The sequence below is a fragment of the Chroicocephalus ridibundus genome, chromosome 6 (genome assembly GCF_963924245.1).
Source record: "Chroicocephalus ridibundus chromosome 6, bChrRid1.1, whole genome shotgun sequence".
In the NCBI taxonomy this organism is placed as follows: domain Eukaryota; kingdom Metazoa; phylum Chordata; class Aves; order Charadriiformes; family Laridae; genus Chroicocephalus; species Chroicocephalus ridibundus.
This window is the reverse complement of record NC_086289.1, coordinates 33979987-33997861: the sequence shown is the minus strand read 5'-3', so window position 1 is coordinate 33997861 and position 17875 is coordinate 33979987. Positions and strand designations below refer to the sequence as shown.

The window sequence follows — 17875 nt, the reverse complement described above, 5'->3', positions numbered from 1 at the left end:
AGCTGTTCCTGACATTAAAGACACCACCCCAGGACTTGGGGGTCACCCCAAAGGTGCATTTCTTTTAGCCAGAATATGGAAAAATGACCCTCTATATTTCACGGCCTACCTTCGGCCGCCCCACCCTACACGCAGTGGGATGAGGTAGACCTGCTCTCTATCGCCGCTCTTTTTTTTTTTTTTTTTTTTTTTGAGCTCTTGCTTGCTTTCAGCCCAATTCAGAGACAACCAGACACATTCTCCCCAACTCCCCACACACCATGGCGGTCATAGGTGGAACTGTGGTCCTCCTCCGAGCACCACTGCCAATGCCAATCCCCACAGTGAGGGGATGTTTTCCCCCCGGCGCCTCATCATACAAACACTGCTGGGCAGCAAAACATGGCCGGTAGCCTCAGCCCCTTCTTCCGGAGGAGCCCGAGCCATGGGGCAGCTTCCAGAGAGGCCACCTTCCTCGCCCCTCGGCTAACAAAAGAGGTCACCTGCCCCAGTGCCACCCAAACAAAGGCCACCCAACTATTTCACCAGCCCTGGTATTTCGATGTGCCTCACCAAGCTTTCACACATCCCTGCGAAACCTTTCCAAGCGCTCAGACCCAAACAATGAGTTATTGGGCAGGTTTATATATTTTTTTAGGAGATTCTGGTGACAAAAGGGATCCTCTCCTTTTTTTGTTAAGCAAAAACCACCTTGCAGCCCTGTGTCCCAACAAAAGTTGGTTGGCTCTGCCAGCTGGAGGAACCTGAGAAACCTTTCCAAGAGCTCAGACCCAAGCGATGAGTTGTGGGGGGTTTTTAATACATTTTTTTTTGGAGCAGCTGGTGATAAAAGGGACACTCTCATTTTTTTGTTAAGCAAAAACCATCTCGCAGCCCTGTGTCCCAACAAAAGTTGGCTGGCTCTGACAGCTGGAGGAGCCCGCGTAGCCATTCGGCATCAACCACTGCACATCTCCTGCCACAGCCCTTCTAGAGGAACCCTTGCAACGAGATGACAAAGGAATACAGATGTTGAATAAATAAAAACCAGGTACACGGTGACACATGACTAACAAACCTTTAGAAGATTAAAGAAATCTGCTGTATAACCTTCATGTCATTCATAATTATATCTCTGTGTAAACATGAAAAACCACCCACGTCGCATACAGTGCATATATATATCTACACAAAAATCAACTCATTGTGTATTAGCTATGCTCTGAAGTGATATGTTTATGAGGTCTCCACTGCATGGTTAAGTCTTTAATTGCAATTTTTTTCCTGCTACAGCACGATGAGGTTTGCAGGAGGAACCAGCCGGCGCTGATTTCAGCTCTGCTCAGGAATGAGATTTATCTCGGATGCGTCTTTTTGGATGCTGATCGACCAATGGCAACCCTTTTCCCAGCCACAAAGTTGTCTAAGTCGTGAAATGAGTACTGACTATAAAAAGAGGCACTTTTTCTTCTGTTTCTATAAAGCAGGTATCTAGTCAGCCTGTAATTTTAGCACATCTTAAAAGACTCCTGAGCAAAGTACGATACTTTCAAGTGGGAAATGGAGAGATGGTTAAGAAAGATGGTGATACAAACCCTTCTCATCCCTCTCTTTGTTTTTTTAAGAGCGTATTGGATTTGCATTTTCAGAGAAGTCGTCCAGGGAGAAGGGGACAGTATCTTCTCGAGAGCCGTTACGCTTAAATATTATGTCACTGTTGTCTAAGCAACCATCACAGCCTCCTGAAAGCACAGAATGCTATATTGCCTGACTCAGCAGATGGTTGAAATACTTACATTCAGGGAAAGAGGTCAGGTAGTTAGAATAGTTTAAAGCAGATAATTATTTTTTAGAAGAAATATTAACTCTTACAAGGCAGGGAGTCACAGGGCAGCACTGGGAGGTCGTACATCTTGATTGCACACCCGCATACGGTACGTCACAACGCCTCACTCATTGCCAATAACTAGGAAAGATTTATATTTTAGAGATGCCGAGGCAGCCTTAAAAGAATTACGGTGACTGAGATATCTCAAAATTTTGACGTGCTGAGACTGTTTTCACTCCAGTGCTTCCAGAGGTCATTTAAGGAATTCTGGAGGGCACGAGCGAGTCGAACACCTGCTTGGCTGTCTCCTAACATCAAATATGTGGCCTAGAGAGAAACAGGAGACGTACTGTAAAAACTCTTGCCGATAATTACAGGAGACACCGCGTGTCATTTATCTGATCAGTATGATTTGCATTAGAAAACATCTTCAAGCCTTTTTACTGAAACCTTTAGCACGGTAGATAGCTGGGGATGCATATTTTACAACCCAGTACATTGCTGATGAAAACACGTTCATCCGCAGGAGCAAAAAATACAGTGTGACTCTTACAGACTGCATTCACCGAGGATAATAGAACTGCATATTTCATTTGGGCATAAAGGCCTCTATTATTCTGGGCTTCTTTTACATCCCATGTATTTTTTAGTTTTTTTGTGATCTAGGTGAAAAGCACCTTCCCGTTCCTTGCCCAACAATGCAGTTCTTGCATTGGGAATCCGGTTGCCTGCTCTAGATCCCTTTGAGGAGCGGAAGATCGTGTCACGGAGGTGGAGAAAGGAAGGAGGGGGCTTATTTCCAATAAGCACCTCTCACGTAGCAATGCCTCTGTCAGGGTGTTTGAGAAAAGTACCGTCACCCTATCTTGACAGCAGTCAAACCGAGAGTCCCTGTTGTCAGAGTCTATAGTCCAGAGTTCTTCTCTGCCACAGATGCTCACAGGGCTTTGGGACAGCAGTGGAAACCAGGTCATCTCAATTCAGCCCTAACCCACTTGCCAAAAGCCACTCAGGAACCTGAGCCCAGGTCTCCAGAGTCATCTCCTACGAGCAACACTTCACCCAAGCTTTCCTCCAGGGACCATATTCAGCCCCGAAGGGGCGGGGAACTTTCAGAGTCTTTCTCTGGAGTAAGGAGGTCCCATCTCCCTGCTGCCTGCTGTGGAGTGGGGGTATACGTGGGGTTTTTTAAGACTGCAGGATCACAGACTGGCTAAAAGAAACTGTGGCTGAGTTATAGAAAAGGACTGGCTTTGGGAAGTGCCCCGTTCAGCCTCCCTGCAAGGCACGCGAAGGACTCTCCTGCCGTCCACTCCCTCATTACACGCTGCTCTTCCAGCACAACCCTGGGGATCCAGGGCACACCTCTGCCAGGCTGGAGATGCTGCTCCCGTTCTGCAGGTGGGATCTACGAGTGACAGGGAAGCCGCACAAGAGGTTCCAGCGCCTGGCAGGGGCAGCTTTCTTTTCCCCTTTCCGTGCCCCAGGTGCCCCATTCGGTGCCATCTCCTCGTGCGTCCCGTAGCCCAGGGCAGACGGAGGTGTCCCGAAGGATGCCGGAGTGGCGCTGGCCGCTGTCATCTGGGCCTGCAGTGCTCCCCAGAGATGCCAGCCTGCAGGGACCTACAGAGGCCATCGCTCTCGAGAATGGAAACATGCACAGCCCAGGATTTTACCTGGCACAGGGGAGAATTTTAAAAGAGGCCAAGGCAGAACCTTTCATCTGCTAATCCTTCGCTAATTACTTTAAAGGGCTATAATGATCTTGTTAAATTCAGGTGACAGGTATTTCCCCAGCCTACCGCGCTGCTTCCCCAGCCTAAGCACAGCCACACACAGCTGTCTGAAACGCACGCTGATGGAGAACACTACGTCCCGACGCGTTCATCCCGTCTGCCGGGGTCCAAAAACCCCAAAGAAGAGACCGAGATAAAGGACACCGGTGAAGCACGTGAAGTCCTATGGCATTGGCTTTCCCTTGTATTAGCGAGCAGCTTTTTCGGCGTGACTGAGTATCTCCAAAGCCAGACAGGCAAAACATCCTGGGGCAGGGCAGCACCGCGTTTTTGGAGGATGCTCTGTGGGATCCTGGTACACCTAGGCCAGAGGTGGGGTGGAGAGGGGAGGGCACGGAGGGACGGCTGAGATGCAGCTAGACTTGACATTTCTCCTGCCAGCCGCCTCCTCCGTTTCTGGGGTGGTTTTTTTCTCCCTCCTCCCGCTCCCAAGCAGAGGTTCAAATTGAATTTATATCTGTCATGGCAGATAGAAGTTCTGACCAAAGAGAAAATAGGCTTCAGTCAAAATGTTTTCCCGTCAGATAGCTCGCAGATCTTGAAGAGTTGTTTTAGTTTAGGCAAGTTGACAAGCAATTCATTCCTAATTTTGCCGACTACAGTTACAGTACGAAAAGCTTTCCTCGTAGATTACATAATTATATTTTTCTTAACAAGGAGTACATTGCATTAGCAGGTTTAAATTATGCAAGCTTATTCTTTTGTCTTTTGTTATATTGTGCTCTATTGTGCTGGTAAAACAATATGTGCTTTAATTAGCAAATATCTGTAAATAATTTACTTGCTTTTCATACAGCAGAACAATGGAGCCAATTTTCACATACATCCACTGAGCATGTCTAGGGGCTTTCTTGCCAGAACCTTCCATTGTTCAGTATCTGTATCAATCTGCCCATCATTAGCAGCTAACGTTCAACAACCCAGGAAGAAATTAAAGTTTTGGCCCCTGGGAGCAGCCCCAAGCCCCCCAAACCCGAGGCTACGCTTTGCAAAGAAAGATTAAAATACCCAGAAAATGAAAACAAACTCTTTTATTATCTATAACCCTGGCACCTTCGCATAGAAACATGGACGCCTGCCAAGCATTAAGGTCATTGGATTAATGCCATAAAATGCCGATGTTCATCTGACCTTCTGACTGCATTTTAGCTACAAAATAAAAAGCCCAACTTGATACGACACCATGAATCACGCGAGCGTCTGCTCTCTGCAGGGTTAACGCTGGGTGTGAACCCGCGCTGCACATGCACAAACACACATACGCACACACACAAAGGAAAAAAAAAGCTCTTAAATCAAGAGTGGATGACTGTTCGGAGACTTAAGGCATTGTTATTTTGAATGCGAATGAAAGGGCCAGAACAAGCATTGCAAGAATATTTCAATTATGTATTTCCCAGAACTACATCTCTGAGCAACTAATGCAAATACTGCTCCCACAGCAGTAGAACTTCTTCCCGAATAAAAGCATATAAGAGCTTGAATCAGAACATACTTTCTATATCATTCGCATATTGTTTGAATATTATTAAAAATGCAAAATCTATGTATGCGTTACTCTCCTGAGCAATACAGTAATTATGATTAAGGGACAAGCAGCACAAAAAGAGCCAATTTATCTTACTTGTGCTTAGGAATACTATTGTGTAACTAAGCAACTAAAGACAAAATATAGTCTAATTAATTCACTCCTATGCTTATTTAAAAGACACAATTAGAACATTTTTATTTTCCAGCCTGCACAGTATCTCAACACGCTTGAGGGTGTACCATGTGAGGCCTATTATTCTCCAAAGACAAGAGTTTAATGTTTAGTGCCACTGATCAGACTGGGAACAGCAACTCTGGAGAGCAGTGGGTGTATTTTACAGTCTGAAAGCGCTGGGAAGCGGAGGGAAAGGGGGAAAGAAAGGAAAAAAAAAAAAGTAAAAAAAAAAAAAGGGAATCTCTCTTAAGTGACCACATACGCCAGATTGCTGGCTAATGGCTAGCAACATGTGGCTTCTCTGAGTAATATCATTGCCCTCTCCTTCCTTTGCCGGCATATGCTACTGGTGGGGAGAGAGATAAAAATATACAGAGTGGATAGGCAATTACCAAAACCGTGATATTTTATGACAAATGCCATTTCTCTAACGCTGCTATTACAGTGCGCCTGATTTCCAAAGCTGAATTAATTTGAGCAAGTGTACATTGGAGATTGATGCTATTAGCATGATTTTTAAAGCACCCTTTAATAATCATAATCTGCATGTTTGAAACGTGTTGTCATTACCAGTGTTGACAGATACGAGCACAAGGCACACACCGTGGAGACTAAAACGGGGCTGTTCCCATATCGAATAAGAGTGTACAGATTCCTACGTCTCTCAAAAAAAAAAAAAATTTAAAAAATCCATTTCTGCACAAAGGGTGTAGCACATTTTTCAAGGGGGGTGGCAACAAAGCACTAGCGCCATGGGACACCAGGACAGCTAGGGGCAGGACCTCCACACACGGAGAGCCCCTCGGAAACGAATTGGGCTTTTGAGGGATGCTGTGAGCATCCGTCCCGAAACAAAGAGAGAACAAACCTGATGCATCCCTTAACTTCTTTCTGGAAGAATCTCTTTTGCAATTATAAATGACATACATTCATGGAGTGACGACTTTTTTTTTTTTTCTTTCCCCCAATTAGTCTGAAAATGCAAAATACTGCTAGGGAAATAATTACAGGAAACTATCTCTCTCCTCTCCTCTGTATGAGCAACGTTTACTCATGTAAATTACTTGCATGAGTAAGGATTATTTGCAAGGCGAAAAGCATTGCATCAGATCCCCAGTTTGGGAGAAGAGATGGAATCAACAGGAGCTCGTAGTAAACTCAGCTGCTGCTGAATGAGCCCAAGGCAGAGCCCCACCGACAGCCCAGCCTCCGCCACCACGCAGGGCAAGGCAGGGCACGGCACACCAGGCAAAATAAATCCGTCGCTTGTTTGGGGCTTTTTTTTAAGGAATCACACACATCACACCAAATACCATCCCTGGATTTAACGAGCGCCGGCTTTGATATATATTTTTAAGCCCAGTCTAATTAATGCCAACACCTTTAAAAACATGAAAATACGAGGCACTAACAAGCATTTTGCTCTAGAACTGCTTCTGCAAAGGTCAGTCGCTCCGTAGCCCCCACGCTACCCCTTGGAGCAGTAAATGAGTCGGAGGAGGATGCGGCCAGGACCCTGTGGGCTGCAGGGTGGGGGACTGAGCCCACCTTGCGCCCCCTGAGTGCTGTGGGTCCAGGGCGCTGTGTCTGCTGGCTCACAGTTGGGCTATGGAAAAGCTGGGGGGCCACTTTCCACACGCACCCCAGGAAACAGTTTCGAGCACGACAGTGTGCTCTTACAGCCGCTCCCTCCGGACCTTTGCAGGCCCCTGAGCATCCTCTTCCGAGCCCCGTGCGAGGTGCTTGCCATCCCAGAGGTCCTCCCTTCCCACAAAAGAGGTGAAATGGGGGACCACGCTGGTCCAGGAGTGGCCAAGAAAACCAGGGTAAGGTGATGATTTCCTCTGGAAAAACAGACAGTAGACGGTGTCCCTCCCATGAAGGGAGGACAGCCACCTTTTCCCCGACGGAGGGAAGGGGAGAAGGCTGCTCCCACTCTCTGACCAGTGCTGCACCTGCTGCAGCATTCGGGTTTGACGGCGAGGTCTCTGGGCTTTAAAAGCAGCGACAAAGTTTTCAGTGGAGTAAAACTCTTCCAGGTCACCTAACAGCATCCCCAAAGGCACCACGGCTCTCACAAAAACGACTCCGCTGCTCCTGCACAGCGAGACCACTGGTCTGACCCCGATGCCGGGGCTGGTCCCAGCCCTTCCATACATGCTGCTCTGGGATGCAATGAGGATCGGGGCCAGGAGCGCTCCTAACTTGCAGCGTGCGACTGGCCCCATCCCACATTTGCCATCCACCGAGACGCCCCGCAAAGCAACTTCTGGCTGGCTTCTGGGGCCGAAGGAGAACTTCCCTGCCGTGCCTACAGGGATGCTCGGCCTTAGGGCGAGGGAGGAAGGGGCACCTCGGCCAAAGCACACCTGGGCTTGAACCCATCGTTGGGTCTGGGCCCCAGCGTATGGAAACATCCAGTTTTAGCAACAGTCAGGGTTATATTTTAAGTCTGGATGATGAATTCAGCTGGCTATAAAAAGACTTATATTTACACTTATCGCTGATTAGCTCAAACATTTGGCAATCAGATAAAATACGCCATCAGAAATTTCTTAGTAACAGAAGCATTACATACCTCCTCGCTTCTCCTCCCTCCCCGCAGCCACTAGCTGAATATTGTCAGAGTGTCAATGCTGCTATTACGGAAGAGAGGCAGTGAGCTGCTTCTATTAATCACGCCGCCAGCGCAGGTAGCTGCCAACGACAATGCCTAAATTTGCCATCGCAAGCCTGCGATTCAACCACTCGCCCCTCTCGTCAACAATTTTACTGACAGCGAGTGCCCCCTCACCCTTTGCCTCGGACACCGCAGATTTGCAATACGTGTTTAAGCACCGGTTACTTCACCCCCACTCGCCGAATGCAAGACAAGGTGTTTTACCCCCTCGCCAGTCCCACGCCACCAATAAGGTCCACCCTGATGGCTACCAGCCGCCTCTGACTCCAGAGATGCATCTTCCCCCCGCAGAAGGAGCCCAGCCGGGCATTCAGAAGCCTTGCAACCCCTCGCCACCACTTTGTGAACAGATATGGGTGTCGTTTACCTAAGGACCGGTGACAGCGGGGCAGCTAGGAGACGAGGATGACACCGGTTACCCCCAACCCGCCAGCGCTTCGCAACGCGCCCGCCAGCACCCAGCCCTTCGTCCGCCTGCGCGTCCCCAAGCGGAATTCGGCTCGTGCCAAACTATTAAAAATCGATAATAAAAAAATTAAAAAAAAAAAAAAAAATCATCATCGCGATGTCTATAAACAAGTTAATGGAGTAAGTGAAAACAAAGTACATTTCTTAATGGGAGTGTTATGTTGCCCTCTCTAGGCCCTGGCTCTCAGTGCCGGTTTCTGTAGGCTCCCTGCCAGAGAAGTATCACTCAGAGCTGTTGCTGCTGCTGCTGCTGCTGCTACTCTGCTAATGAATGACTAACTTAGGCCAGAGGGGAAATGACATCACCGGGGTGTAAAACACAACTGCATTAGGAAACTTTTTACCTGCTTTACATTTGTCATAATTATTCCACACAATACGGCCGGCATTTGCATAATTTCGAGGCGTGCCATTATCTTAATTGAAAATTGTTTTCATATGGTTGAATAATGCAGAATGACATCAGTTAAAGCCCCAATGAAATGCACAAGTATAATCACACGGCTAATTACTAGCGGTGTTTGCATGTAAAAATAAATAAAATTGTGCATATTATTAGGAAGGTACACGCAGCTGAGAACTCTCGTACCGGAGCAGCGCTTCACTCGTGATGGTAGGATTAATTTTCTCTGATGTTCCTACCACAGTAACATGAGCTGATCATTAAGGCGTATTAAAATGATTTGTGTCCCTTTCCCCACCCCCCCTCCCTTCCAAATATCTTTCATTTTACACACACACACACACACGAGACACACGCAGGCACAGTTTTAAATAGTCACCACGGGCAATTTCAGAGCATCCATTGCTCACTGTCATCTCCCTGATTCTTAGGAAAAGGCTCCCTTATCTCAGCGGCACGCACAGAAAATTAAAGTGAAGAGGTGGCAGCGGGCGAAGGTGGCTCCGAAACGCGCCTCGGCTGCGTACGCGTGTGTCAGGGGTACACGGCTGCCTCCGCACCTACAGCCACGCGTGCCTCCCAACGCAGCCCCTGCGGACATGCCCCCTCCTCTACCTACACCCCCCCAGCTCCAACAGAAGTTCCCCCAAAACACATCGTGTGTGTGTGTGTATGTCCCCGCTTCCCAGCCCCTCTGGGGGACCATTCCCGCATCCCCCTCCGGCTCCCTCATCCTCCCCCGACACCCCCCCACACCCCGCACCGTGCCCACGCAATCAATTAGAAAAGCAAATAACGGGAGGGAGGGGGGCGCTGGGGGTGGGAGGGGGCGCTGGGGGTGGGAAGGGGGGGGACCGGCCCGGGGCGGGGAAGGGAAGGCGGGGTCCGCACGCTGCGGGGCTCGGCCGCCCCAGGCCGGGCGGTGCGGGGCGGTGCGGGGGGCGGGCGCGGAGCCCGGCGGGGGCTGCGCGGGTCCCGGCGGTGGGTGCCGGCGCGCAGCGTGTTTGCACCGGCCGCACGGCGGCTCCGAAATACGCCCAGGCATATCTGCAAGTTATTTGAATGTATTATTCCCGTACCTGTCATTTATCACTTTATTCAACACGTCCCTGCCAGCTCAATAGCTTTTGATCTCCCTCAGCCTCCATTTCGTAATTTCCGCCCTCTTAAACATATCGAATACTAAAAAAAAGCCCCGAACAATATCGAAATCCCCCCCACCGGGTTTTTTCCCCCCTCTTTTCTGTGTGTTTCGGGTTTTTTGGGTTTTTTGTTGTTGTTGTTGTTGTTAACGAAGCCGGGGAAGGGCTGGGCGAGCCCCGCACACACTCCGCTGCCCGACGGGCCGGGGGCGCCCCGTACCCCGACCCCCCTCACACCCCCGACCCCCCCGCTCCCTTCCTGCCTCCCGCACAAGTTCCCGGGCAGCGCGCACCGGAGCGCCCCGACGGCGCGGCCCCTCCGCGCTGCCCCGCCACGCACGGCGCGGAGGGGGACGCGGTTTGGGGAGGGTAAGGGGGGGGGGATGTTGCCGAGCCCGGGCATGCAGGTGGGGACGGGGAAGGGGGTGCCGGCGCTGCGTTTACCACCTCGCCATGGTCACTGGTCCTGCCCTGGGGGGTGTCCTCGGGGAGAAAATAAAGTTTGGCGCTGGAGAGAAGTTGCCGGCTGGTGCGCTCCTCCCAGAGCAGCTGCAGCTCCGCGATGCAGGCGGGCTCCTCCGCCCGGCACCGCACGAAGAAGAAGTCGCCGAGGGCGAGGACCCGCGCCCGGCCGCCGCCGCCGCGGCGCTGGAAGCGGAACGCCCGGTAGAAGACGTAGGGGCCGTGCGAGCCGCACGGGGCGCCGACCCACTGCGGGGAACAACAACACGACGGCGGCGGCATCAGCGCCGGGGCTCCGCGCCGCGCCGCGCCGCGCAGGAGGAGGGAGGGGAGGGCGGGGAGCGGAGGGGAGGGGAGCGGGGGGGGGGGGGGGGGGGGAGGTTGTGAAGCGGGGGGGGGGGGGGGGGGGGGGCGGAGGAGGGGGGGGGGCGCGCAGCGAGCGCGGAGGCTCCGCGGGGGGCGTGGGCGGGGCGTGGCGCGCGCGGGGGTGCGCGCGCGGTACCTGCAGTGCGCTGCGCTCCATCGCGGCTCCGGCGCGATTGAACTCAACATTCTCCCAAACTTGTTGGCGTGAATGGAGCCCGGCAGGTCCTGGCAGGGCGAAGCCGGACCCGCCGCCGCCGCTCCGCCGCCGCGCCCCCCCCCCCCTCCCCCCCTTCTCCTCCGCCGCTCCCCGCCGCCGCGACGGCGGCGCCGCCCCCGCCGCCCGCGGCGGCGACCACCCCCCCTCCCTCCTCCCTCTCCTCCTTCCACCGACACACGCACCCCCCGCCCCGGCGCGCCCCGCCGACGCCGGCGCCCGACGCCGGCCCCCCCACACACACACCCGCCCCGGCTGGGCAAAAATACCGCGGGGCGGCGTCGGGGTGCGGGGGGGCGGCGGGGGGGCGGCGGGGTCCCCCGCGGCGTCCGGCGATTTTTTTTTTGGGGGGGCGGGCGGACGCGCCGCGCATCTGACAGGACCTGCCCGTATATGTCTAATATATAAAGGACCATTTCCTGCGGCGCGAGGGGCGCTGCGCGCGCCCGGCCGCGCTCCCCGCGCCGGGACCCGCGGAGCTGCGCGGAACGGGGCAGCGGGGGCGGCCCCAACGGCACCCCCCCTCGGACACCCCCGCCCCCCCCGGCCGGCGGGCCCCGGGGTGGGCGGCTCGTCCTGAATTTATTTATCTTTTTTCTTTTTTTTCCCCGGGAAAAGGGGGGGAAAGTGGGTTATCGATTATATAAACACATCAATATTCATGCGCCGCCGCGCTGCGCGGAGGGAACGCGGCTGGGCCAGGAAGAGAAAACACAACGGAGACGGCGGCTGTGGGGGGGGGGGGGCGCTCGCTCCGCGGCCGCGAAGCAGGCGCGCAGCGGGACGTGCCGGCACCGCTCAGCCGCGGGCGCGGGGGGGGCGGCCTCTCACCTGCGCCCCCCTCCCCACCCCGCGGGGAGAGCCGCGGGTTCTGCGCATCCCGCGGAGCCTCGGCGGCCCCGCGCTAATGCGGGCAGCGGGAGGCGCCGCCGCAGAGCCGCAGCCGCGGAGCGGCGCGGGGACACAGCCGGCTCCGCGGCTCCGCTGCCGGCACCGCACCCGCGCAGGGCCCGGGCGGGGAAAGTTTCCACCGGGGCCCACAGAGCTGCGGCCCCGCAGGTAGATGCCGCTGCGGCGGTGCGCGGCCCTCCGCGCCCGCGGAGCCCCCACCCACCCTGGGCAGTGACGAGCCGGTCAGTGGCCGGGGGGGTCCTGCCCTTTCCACCCTTTTCCGCGCCAGCGCAGCCCATCACGGCCCCGCGGGGAGGGGGGGAGCGGTGCGAAGCGGCTCCGCGGGGACCGGCCCCCCCCCCCCCCCCCCCCCCCGCCTTTCGCAATATTGGCACTTTCTCCCCCCTTTTTTTGGCTTTTTTTCCCCAAAGCGCCCCCCGCGGACCCTGCTCGCGCGGTGGGGTGCGGGGGGGGAGGACAGACGGGAAGCCGCCCCGGCGGGGCAGGTCCGGCCCTGCCGCCGCGAAACGGCGGGGACGGAAAGAAATAAATAAGCAAGCAAATAAATAAATAAAAATCCTTAATAATGACGACAGCGGTGACGTCAGCACTGCGTGCATCACGACACAGCGCGGCGCGGGGAGCAGCAACAAGTGCGGGCGGCGGCGGCCCGGCCGGGGGAGTCACGGGCACCCATCCTTGCTCGGGGGGGGGGGGGGGGGGGTGTGCAGCCCGAGTGACCCCCCCCCCCCCGCATATGCGGTGCTTTGGTTACATTGGGTATAGAAACACGTTTTCCAGGTCACAAAAAAACCCTCCCAGTTTCACGTGTGGCGCACATGGCCAAAATGGCTACGGTAAAGGGGCTGCCTCGGTGCTTTGGGCATCTCACTGGGCATGGGGGGCCACCTCGCCCTGAGCCCTGGGGGTGGTTGCTGGTGACTGGGAATAAGGAGCGAGGCTTGGCTCGGACAGAGGGCACGGAGCCCGTACAGGAAGGCAGGAAGCGCTCCCAACGGTGCCCTGCTGGCGGGGGCTTCACCCCAACCTCCTCGGCACTCGCCTCCAGCCATACAGCTGCTCCGGCATCCCCTGGGATGTTGGGTGCTTCTCCGGGGGGAGGTTGTGTTTCTCCTGGATCCTCTTGAGGAAACACCAAATGCTCCGTTGCGGTTTCATCTTTCCCACCCCACGTCCTCCTAAGATGCTCCGAGTGTCCGTCGGGTTTGTGGCCCCACAGCGAGGTGGAAGGCAGGCATCTTCAGCGCCAGGGATGGGGAATGTGCTTCAAGTGTTCGGCGTGCCAGAGATGAAGATGGCCGGACGGAGCTCAGGCTGTGGGAAAGCTGTTGCGCTCTCCTAGGGCTTCAGGAGCTGCAGGGCAGGCACTGGAGCTCCTGGGCTGGTACCAGTGCTTGGGCTTTCACCCGGCCCCGGTGGCTGGTGCGTGCCTTGGGTGGGCAAACCCAGCAGAAGAGCTGAGGAGAGCTGTGGAGAGCAGCTCTTTCAGCCACTGAAGCCAGGTGCGTTGTGCGCGGGAGCTCAGCCACCCGGGGGAGGATGTTTTGCAGGGGCTGGGCAGGTGTGGGAGGTGACGCCAGGGAGACCCACACGTGGGCACATCCCCACGGAACGGGGAGTGGTGCTCCCTTTCACCCCCAGTGAACTCCCGGCCGGAATAACTCACATTTCTTCAGCAATTCACCTTTGTTTTCACTGACCTTGGCATGTTTAATCAGGGTTATATTCTCATACAGATAAAACCGTCCTCAAACGATTGTTACAATATATTGGGCACAAACAGGTTTTTATTTGTTTATTCATTTTCTTTATCTCAGGCAGGTAGGGCTGCTCCTTTCCCACAAGCAAGCAGCAAAGAGAACCTCCCATTTCCATTTGTGCCCAAATCCCTCTGCTTCTTCCCCAGCAGCTGGGGCCCGGGCACTGCCAGCAACCTCAGTGGTGGCCCCGAGCCCCCGCACGGAGCATCACTCACGGCTCTGTTGCAGAGCCCCGTCCTTCCCTCCAAGCCACGGCACTACGGCTGCTACCAGTTGTGTATAAGGTGATGAGGCTGGATAACCAGGCAAGGGCACGTTTTGGTCCTCTCAGCAGAGGCTGGGGCAAGCTGGCAGGCAGGGGTTATGCACCATGACCCCAAGCCGTCACTTGGTGCATCGACCTCCTGCAGGACTCCATCTCATCTCCAGATTCTGGGGGAGCTCGACTCCAGCGTCCGTACTTGATTTTACATCCGTAAGGGTTACAACTATGGCCAAAATTCAGGTGGTGGAATGAGCTGATATTCACTTCAAGACCCAGAATGTCTCAGAGGTCCCCTGAGTAGGTTGGTCCCTTCTCACCGAGCTTTGATTATCTGAAGGTTTGGTGTCCGGTGTGAGCTGGTGGCCCAGCTTCGCGCCTGAGACACCAGCAAAGGCGATTCCCAAGGGCCAGTCCCCACGCGCAGGGGACGCTGTCTGCCGCAGGTGGAGATTTGCTTTGCTAGAAGCAAAGGTGCATGGAGCTGTCAGAGGAGGACGAGGTGCGTGGGGGCCATCTGCCCATCGCCCCGCAGGTCCCTTCCCTGCCACCCGCCCACATCCGTGGGGCAGAGGAGGGGGCCCAGCACAGGCAAAAGGAGGGGTTCCCTCTCCATCCCCGCGGCTCCAGCCCCCAGCCCACGCGTCCCTTCGGCCAGTTCTGCTGCCTGGTGGGATCGTCAGCGTCCTGCTGAAGTTTCTCGTATCGGCGGCGTTTTGAATGGGCCAGCAACGGAGGCTGTGGCAGTGCAGAAGAGCACGTATTCCCGGCTGCCGTGGTACGCGTGTTCATCATTGCTCCGACATCAATTGTATAGGAGCCTTCTCCCCCCCAAAAAACTCTTTATACTTAAAATAATAATACTAGTAATAAAAAAAAATAAAATACACAGCTTGTTTACAGCAGAAATGGAAATTCCACATATAATCAAAAGTTGGATTTTGTCCTGCAGGCACTGGATAAGTTTCTTCATATGAATATTTTGTATCTTTCTCTGGCCAAAAGAAATGTGCAAAATGTCGTAATGTTTCTGTGCTTTCCTTTGGACATTCCAGGCTTTTGCTTAAGCTTCTCATAAAAGGCTATTTTCAGTGCAGGGAGAAAAAAAAAAAAAAAGACGACAAGAAAAGCAGCCTACAGTATGCCGAGTCAATAAAGTAATGCAAAAGCATAAAACACAGCAATGATAACAACAGCAGATCTGTAGATTCCGAAGGAAATAAGATGGGGATCAGGCAGAGCGGTAGCTGGAAATGAATGCATAAAAGCCAAAAAATGACTGGTCCTAATAAACAGCCAAGGTTAAACCAAAAAGCATTTGAAGCGTTAATTTATTGAATAACTTCGTTTTCATGCCTTACAATTAAAAATAGTTGTGGTCGGGCATGTTGGGAGACAGGAAGCGGTTGGAGTCTCCAGGCTGGGTTTTCCACTGGGGAGGGAACCCAGCCTGACCCCCCCTCTGCCAGCCGGGCTGTCCCGCGTGGGGACGGATGGATGGCGCCGCTTTAGGCTGCTTTACTTCGCTCCCTCATTGTCTGCTCGGAGCCCTTCTCTTCCAGGCTTTTAAGAGGCAGAGGGGCTTTCCGGGAGCGCTCGGGGCGGGAGATAGGGCAGCGGCGGAGCTGCCAGGGCGATGCCAGCCCCTGCTCCCGCTGGGCGCGTGGTGTGGGATGCAAAGCCCTCTGAAGTTGCTGGGAGGCTCCATGGTCACTTCAGTGGGTTTTGGGACCAGTCTCTGGCTTTGGGAGCCCTTTGGATCAGGCATTTGAATCACCAGCTCAAAGCATTAAAAATACCAGGAGTCAGAGCGTTTTTCTTCCCTCCAAAATATCCCCCAGTCCCAATCAGCAACCTAACCGAGCACAAAACCCCACCTGAGATCAGCTTTCAAATCCCAGCCTTTAATTCATACGTGCTTTTGGAGTTATTCTTATTTACCTTCCATTTCTTTTTGTCATCCTGGCGTGATGTTTTTAAGCTCTCTCCCCGCTGCCCCAGGGCTCCCGGAGTGGGCTGGTTAACAAAAATAATCACCACCGAGTATCGAGAGGTTAAAAAGTGACTGTGGTGGGATGGACCACCTGCAAATGCAGGAACTAGGAGGGTGCCCAGCCGGCTGCAGAGCATTGGGAGCCCCGTAACAAGGGATTCAGCTGTGGGACGGGAAGAGCCGGCGGTTCGGCAGCCCCAAAAATATTTGCTGAACTCTCCCGGTAGCAGCAAACTGCGGCGGCCGCTACCTGGGAAGCTGGTGTCACAGAGCGGCACAGGGCCATGGGTCAGCTGAAACAGAGCCCGCGCTGTTTCCGCCTGATGGGTTGCTAACCAAGATACACTTTTCAGAGGCTGTTAATTGAGTCTGATGAATTTTGCTCCGGTGGGACCTATTACGGGCAAAAATACAAGTGACATCAGAGCCATAACTCATAAAAATCAAGTCCCTGAATTACATCTGAGAGCAATATGAAAATGCAAGTGGGATTTCAAATGGTATCAAATAACTTTCTGTCATACCTTATTAATACCGCAGAGCTAATAGAAACAGCTATATTATCATCCTAATGTCATTACACATATATAATACACATGCGCGCATACACACAAACAGCGTGTGTAATTATAACAACATTATTTTGTTCACACAGCCTGAAAAATGTGATTAGATGGCGGCTCTGAAATGGCAATATTCAATCAGGTATGACTCGTCTATTGGCTCAGAGCGCAGTCTTCTACTTATGTAAAATTATGCCTTGTTACGTGCGGTGGTGGCGCGGCCGGCTGCGAAAGAAAGAGGGAGCCGAGGCCACGGAGATCATTTCATCTGGAGTCGGAAGGGCTGAATTGTCATTTCAAAGCTGAAATACCGTCACTGTCCAGCGAGCTATCCCCGGCTAGCCTTCCTTGCCTCTATCACTTCAGAAAACATGCTAATCTATCTGCTAGAAATAGCTGCCTCTCCACAAAATCCCGAATAAAATCTCTCCGCTGGAAACAATCCTAAATACGACCAAACTATTTCTTTTTTTTTTTTTTAACCGTAAAGCTCGGAAGGGGACGTCGCCTGGTGGGGCTTTCGATGGGCTTCAGTTTGCAAATGGTGCGCTGGAAACACGCACAACAGCCATTTCACATCCAGCTCCTGTCAAATAATTTACCTCAACTGTTTTTAGTGAAAATATGCATATGTATATATATATATATTTATATATATCCCTGCATGATGGGGATAGCTGGAAATATTCGTCTCTAAGAATGCCAGGCCATATTTACCCAAGTCAGTGGTCAAGGCAAGTTGCTATTCTTGGTGTGCCAGATTTAAATCGGTTTAAGTAAACAAGCTGACCTCTTTCCACTTAACAGGTCTTAGCTGTCATGGGGTTTTTTTCTGAGAAAATGGGGTTTTTAGATAAATTTGGTGGGCCCCGGAGGAGGGTAAGTGGCTATCTCGGAGGGAGCAGCCGGTGCTGCCAGGGAGGGCAAGGGGGGCGTTCCCAGGCAAGGGATGCACCAGCCAAACCCAAAATTTGCTTTTTTCTGCCCTGCTCTCATTTGAAAGCGGGGGACTTCACCTCCTCCTTGACTCTGAATACCTTGCCCACGTCCAAGTTCTTATGGCAGCTCTTGCTCTTCTGTTTTGGGACTGAGTTTTTCCGTTTTTCCCTGTTTGGTTCATGCAAGGACATTTGACCTCTCGGTTACCAGGATCTTTTTTAACAGCACTAGGATGAGATGCAGTGACACAGAGAAGGAGCTCCTGAAGTCCTCCCTGTACCCACTGGGCTGCTGGCTGGTCCCGCGCTTGCAGCTGGAGGACACGGGGCTGGTGCGTCCACCACCACGACCTCCCTCTTCCCTCCACACCCAGAGTTTCCCCTGTAAGGTCACTTCTGCGCAT

The 17875-nt window shown here is 53.3% G+C and overlaps 1 protein-coding gene across 3 annotated transcripts in view; it reads right to left on the bottom strand.

The window, feature by feature from the left end:
• The window catches only part of ARID5B (AT-rich interaction domain 5B), a 122137-nt gene extending 111036 nt beyond the window's left edge, over window positions 1–11101 (bottom strand). For 2 of the 3 annotated variants that reach the window (XM_063338941.1, XM_063338943.1), the window contains exon 1: window positions 10449–10771. In XM_063338941.1, coding sequence (XP_063195011.1) covers window positions 10449–10745 — 297 coding nt within the window. In that variant the 5' untranslated portion in view covers window positions 10746–10771. Of the gene's footprint in view, window positions 1–10448; window positions 10772–10965 lie in introns of those variants that run through there. The other variant, XM_063338942.1, reaches the window with a different exon arrangement.
• Between the last annotated feature and the right edge of the window lie 6774 nt (window positions 11102–17875).